The sequence below is a fragment of the Opisthorchis viverrini genome (genome assembly GCF_000715545.1).
Source record: "Opisthorchis viverrini unplaced genomic scaffold opera_v5_32, whole genome shotgun sequence".
Taxonomy (NCBI): Eukaryota; Metazoa; Platyhelminthes; class Trematoda; order Opisthorchiida; family Opisthorchiidae; genus Opisthorchis; species Opisthorchis viverrini.
Window position 1 is genome coordinate 1,243,294 of NW_008751687.1, and position 6,205 is coordinate 1,249,498.

General features: G+C 44.6%; 1 protein-coding gene across 1 annotated transcript in view; it reads right to left on the minus strand.

The window, feature by feature from the left end:
• T265_02522 (hypothetical protein) overlaps positions 1-5,816 on the minus strand; it is a gene marked incomplete at both ends in the record, with an annotated part of 66,257 nt that extends 60,441 nt beyond the window's left edge. The window contains one exon of the mRNA XM_009166785.1: positions 5,726-5,816. Coding sequence (XP_009165049.1) covers positions 5,726-5,816 — 91 coding nt within the window. The remainder of the gene's footprint in view (positions 1-5,725) is intronic.
• Positions 5,817-6,205: the final 389 nt, after the last annotated feature.

A 6,205-nucleotide genomic window follows, 5' to 3' on the forward strand; every position in this document is an offset into this window, starting at 1 on the left:
ACCCGAATCACATCAGAAGCTGATACTCTGTCCGGATCAGAAATTTCAAACTATCCGGTTGGTGGTGGTTGTTGGTCGGTGCTGGTTGTTACACTTCGCTGAATTCCGGATTTCTAGTTCGTCTGGTTATACCGATATACGTACGAAACCCAATTCTCACAAGTGCCTAGGTCAAGTTTTGTTTGTAAAACCACCTGATACTGCCCAGGGAACAGTATGATATGATTACTGGCAGTAACGTCACCGTTTACATATAGCGCTAAGTAATTTGCCGCGTAGTTACCGCTGAGAAGCTTTTGACTGAAACAGCGTAACAGGTATATGCCGCGAGCCTTTACGGGGGAAGATAACCACAGGATATACCATGAATTAGGGAAAACCTGAGGCTGTTGGCTGGTATTGCTCAGTTATCTATGGAGTTATCTATGGAAGATAAACGCAGCTCGTGTTGCGCGTACCATCCAATTGAACGAGCCCGGATCACGCTCATAGCTAACATGCTTCCCAACGTTCATGACGTCTAGCCAAATAACAAGGAACAAATTAGCCACTTGTGGTGGGCAACAAAGCGAATGTAGCGAGCATCCACCAATCATATCGAGAATCTTTGTCTGTGATGCCTGGTCAAACTGTGGGATGTAAAAAGCGCCGTTCATGCAGGACAGCTGGAATGCATCGGTTGAGTCACATCACTAACATGCTGTTGATTGCAGATTGTAAGCCACTACATTGTTGTTCATAAACCCATTTACACGAAAACTGGAAAAACGGCTGGTTTTTAGATGCACTCTGTGTGGTGTGTTCTGGGGTCTCAACGTTATTCGTCCGAATCATCAAGCTGGTATATCAGTGTAGGTATCAAATTTAAGTCACGAATAAATATGACAATCATTTCTCGACAGTTATACATCCGTTCACGTCTTTTTGGAATTTGGGCAGTACAAAAAGTCGTACTCAATAGCCTGCTGTTCGTTCCGCGAGTGACTAATCTATGACAGAGCGGTACTTAGGCCACATAAATAGTTAAATATAATGGCTACATGCATCATTCATGGTAATAACCAAAAGACGAATTCGAATCTCGTGGCCGCCTTCACTCACTCATGTACATATGTTTAGGTCTTCTGAATTCAAACTCAACTACAACTATCTTCACGGTGGGGAATGTATACCACTTATACGCTCTTGACTTACGACCGTCTCTTCAAAAGTGTCCAATAGTTATCCACATTATATGGTTCAATATTCACTTGAGCTTGCAGAGAACTTCACTGAATACATTTTTCAATCGGATAGAAGAAATCCTTACACATCAAATAATGCAAGTGGCGCATTCCTCTTAACAACGTGCGAAGGGTCGGGTGCAAAACAAAACCCAGGAGATTTTTTCTTTGGGCAACATGAAATGCTAAGCAACCAGAATCAAGCCTCATTTTTATCGCTCTCATACCGAAATATGATGCTCTGAGTAAATGGATTTGTCACGTGGTAAGTTAAAAAACTGGGGCAGACGTCAATAACAGGGAGCTTCTGAAAGAAGTGTTTGCCGAGATTGGTCATTCAGATACCCACTGGTGTCTGTAGTGCTTTTGAACAAACTCAGAGGACGTTACAACCGGCGTAGTCTGCAACTAATGGCGGCTCGTAGACCTGATTGGCATGACGGAGTTGCATCAAACTTTGTGTTCATTGCCGTAAAATTGGCCGAAGCACGTTTCAGTTAACCTGTTTCAGATGAAATGCTTACACTCCCTGCAGTAAATGGCTTCCTTGCAAATCGGCATTAGCATTTGCTCCTCAGTCCTGGGCATTGCTCTTCAGCCTAAGCTGCCGCGAACGCCTCATGTGGTCATTATCCACAACGACCGATCCACACTTTACATCTACACGGACATCTAACTGCATCGAAATAGTCCATGACCCTCCGTCAGCTTTCTTCTGTCTGCGTGGATGCGCTTGGTTGGTCCAAACTAGCGCTGTTTAAAGAGTTGCACATCTCCGATCCGATCCTGTCAAACATGATGTCCGCTAGATGGGTTATCAGCAATCGAAGTATAAAAGTGCAATGATGGTAGTGTTCTGCCATACAATATTCCAATTGCGCTTTTAATTAATCTCTCCGTACTTTGGATTGTCGCCCCGCAACTTTTATGAGTCATACATTCAAATACGAACAAATTACTCACCGTTCCACCGAAACTGGGACGAGCCTTTTTTAAACCACCCGACCTTTTCCCCGGACCTGACCATATCGACGTACTTTCAGTTTATTCTCCACAAAAGATCACTGACTCTCCACTGAACTTCCCCACCTGGCTCCGCTGCAATAATGACCCAAACGAGTTCATAATATTTCACTGTACACCGGCATCCTGAGGTTCGAGTTGCAATTTATCCCTGTTACGATTTCTCTATCTCCAAATTCTTGGTTATGTTTTTAGTGACAGTGACCATAAAATAAACTGTATAGGCCACAGCTACCCCCGAAATGTTTTTTAATTTTCTTTCAAATTGGCATCCGGAGCGCTAAAAAACTCCTTCGCCAGTTTCGTTGTTCCGGTTTTTTTATTTTCGGTGGTTTACACTTTCTCATCACATATTGAAGATCCTGTTGGTTGTGCCCTCTACTCATTTGTGTTGTTGCTAACCATCCTTGAGATGCAAGAATCTGGTCTGTAGATATCACAAATAACGGTTTCTCTTCCACTGATTTCAACTGCATTTAGTTCGTGCATGTTTAGTCGTGACCTGATCCGTGTCAGACCTTGTTCAACTTCTGTGTCAATGCTCGTTTTCGTATATTCCAGAGCACCCACAACAAACGTCTACAGGACCTTCATTCTGACTGTACCATCATGATCTTGCCTGATGATGTCTCACCCAACCAACTGGGAATAAATCTTGGAGATAAACGTAATAATGTAATAATAATGTATGTTTCCAACTTGTGAGTGGAATACCGTCTGGCATGATCATGCGTTTACAGTCAGGCTGGCGTATGATATGGGGATCTGCGGGAAGTGGGGATTGTGCGAAAAGGGGACACTGTCATAAACAGTGGGAGGTACTCGATTAAATAATAATAATAATATGTTTCTTTTGCAACTTGTAGGGAACAATAGGCATGAGGTCCGACTAATTCAGAGACTCAGTCGGCTGACATGAACTAAAACTGGAAAACCATTGCTGGCCATGGGTGACTTTGGGCGGTTGGGTAAATGGCCGGAGACATAACGAGCAAAATTGGAGGTGGAGATGAGATAGTTCGAATTGGGAGAACATGGCAAGTTTAGTCTCAACCAATATGGTGAATCTGAGAACAGGCAGACTCACTGGTTGCACTGTCGTAGGAAGTCAGGTGCAGGGGTTAGGTTGGATGGGGACACAGAGGTGATTGAATTCGAACGAGTAGTCCAACAGGTTGAAATGAATGTCATTGTGGCCGTTAGGGACAATGAAACGAGTGGGCAAGAGGGCACACTTGAGAGGAGCAATGGAACAGTTGCAGGTGTGCTATCAAACTGAGTATGGCTGGCACGTGCCATCATTGGCCTGACATGCTTCAGTTTTTGGACAGGCCCGCGACGGAAGTCACATTTGAGATGATTCAGCTGGATATGTATTAATATACACAGAAAGAAAAACTTGGCGTCTGCTGCAACTAGGGTGATGACAAATGATCACATGGAGTAGGAAGTAGATAGATTTGCATTTAGTAGACTAGCGACCAGGGGCTGAGTTTGCTAACATGCGGTATTATATTACAAGGGATCTAGTAAAAGCCGACACAAGCGCGCAGAAGCGTGGTATGGGTATCATATGTGTAAGGGCTGGCGGGGATGAACTTGTAAGCTAACTGGTTAATCGAGTGTTTATTAAATGAGTTGGATAATACCAGGAGAGAAAGTGTGTGCTTGAGAAATAGTCACCAGTCCCCGAAGTACTGCTATCAGCTCTAATCTGTAGGTGATGCATAGCGATCAAGACTTTCCTGTCTACCACTGGGAGTGGTGAGTAGATGTATTCTCTGTTTGGATGTAGGTGTGGGCTTTGATGCTGTGTAGCATCTGTTCTGTCAAAAGCAGATACAACTATGCTCACCGATGTAGGCCATGGGCATTGCAGAGTATCTTCGGGCTATCCCAAGTGATCTTTTAATTTTCTTTTTCTACAGATGAGAGGCCAGTTTTCATCCATCTGCGGTTTACGGCATTGCCAGTTACATAAATCCACCGAGGCGAACTGATTTTCTGGGCACGTTGTGTTAAAATCCTATATCCTAGTCCAAGTTGGCACCACAAAAAGTCCTCTTTGAAACCTGTCTTGCCGTCAACCTAGAGGGCAGTGAGCCGGCAACTAGACAAAATTAACGCTGAATCATATTTGTACATCCTACAGAAAACAGCAGGAGATCCTCAACTCCAAACGGACGAATTTCAGTGTTACATCATTTGATTGGACGGCAGCAGCATCCCCTTTAATCACCATCAGTTGGTATGCAAAGTGAAGGGCAGAAAGCCCACAAAAACTAACTTCCGTATTAAGGGATCTCCACCAGGGTTGCGACCAGATATCCTTTTTCACCGGGACTGGGCTCCTTCCACAGATGCTGAGCTTCGGCTCAATATGTTTTGAACTTAACCGATCGATGTTTCATCAGCTGAGTGTACCTCGAGTTTCCAACGACCTAAGGCTTTCGCTAACTGGTTGGGTTGTTTTCGCTGGCCATTAACAGGTGAAAGCCATGGTTTGCATATTCCTTTAAGGAGAGTTCGTTGCCATATGAAAACCGGAATCTGAATGTGGCAAATCCTGAGTAAATAACTACAACCGTGGTTCCTTTTTATTGGGATAAAATGGTCTCTGAAAATCGAAAACTAGTGACCACCTTGAGCTGCATTTCTTGTTAGATATGGTACTTTCATTTACCAACATGTAGTCCGACCGTTAGTGAATGCAGAGTACAAGTGGTGACAAAGGGTTTGTAGTTTCAGGCGACTCTAAATTGGTCGCCCTCTCCCACGTTTTCGTTGTCCATAGACTGACGATTTTGTATTTCATATGTTCGCATCAACATTTCAGTCAACGCGAAAGTCTTCTAAGTGGCGAAGTGGAGCTGGCAGAAAGTTTAGTCGGTTTTTCGAGCGATTCTTGGTTTTCTATAGGCCAAATAGAACACACTGGTTTCTTAATGGCGGCCTAATTGTGGGTGATATATAAACGGAGAACCTTGAGAAGTGTCTCTGCGACAAAATATGTCCAAGTGGTATCACGTTATGGGTGAACTTGGACCCACAAGTAATACGACGCCAGCGCAGACCGTTGTAGGTAACTGACAATGAAAAAACAGAAATGTGCTGTTTAAATACTTAAGACATCGCCGCAGAAACAAGCCATCCGCGTTCCCCTTGAGGGACAGGAACGGAGAACCCACGAGTGACCCAACGGCATTTTCTGAGGTTTACAGCGAACACTATGCAGTTCTATATTCAGCCCAATTATCCGAGGTTTACAGAGAACACTCTGCAGTTCTGTATTCAGCCCCAGCGTCCTCGTCACACACTCTTGTCAAGACGTAACTACGGACGGCCACTAACCGTCATGGTCTTCAAGGTGAAGGACATTCGTCAAATCTGCCACAATATCGACTCATTCAGCGCGTTGAGGACAGAGACGAGGTCCGCCCAAGGATCCTGAAGAAACCCCGTTCACACGAGCAACTCACTTCGTTTTGTCAGTCGTTTAACGAAGGCAATCTCTTCTCTGATTGGAAGGAAGCGATTGTCACGCCAATCTATAGCGGTGATAACTATCATCTGGCCGCCGCAGGTCTGCTAGCCTCACTAATGTGCCGTGCAAGGTGATGGAACGCCTTCTGAAGCGAGCCACCCTAGATCACCTTACTTACAACTACTTGATGTCTCCAGGCGAAAATGGCTTTCTCCTAACCGTTTCTGCGTGGCGTACATACTCGTATTTCTGGGCAGCTCAATACAAGCATAGGACGCGTGCCATAATTTTCGAGCCCACGCGTCCAGGGGCTCCATATTCCCTAGTCTTACGGAATGAAATGGATAATTCTACACTAGATCGAAACGTTCCCATCAAGCAGAACATTCCGAGTGAAAGTGCGCTCAACCTCTTTCTCTGCGCCGGTCTTTATTGCAGTTCCTCGAGGATACTTTCTGGAATCACTTCTGTTTCT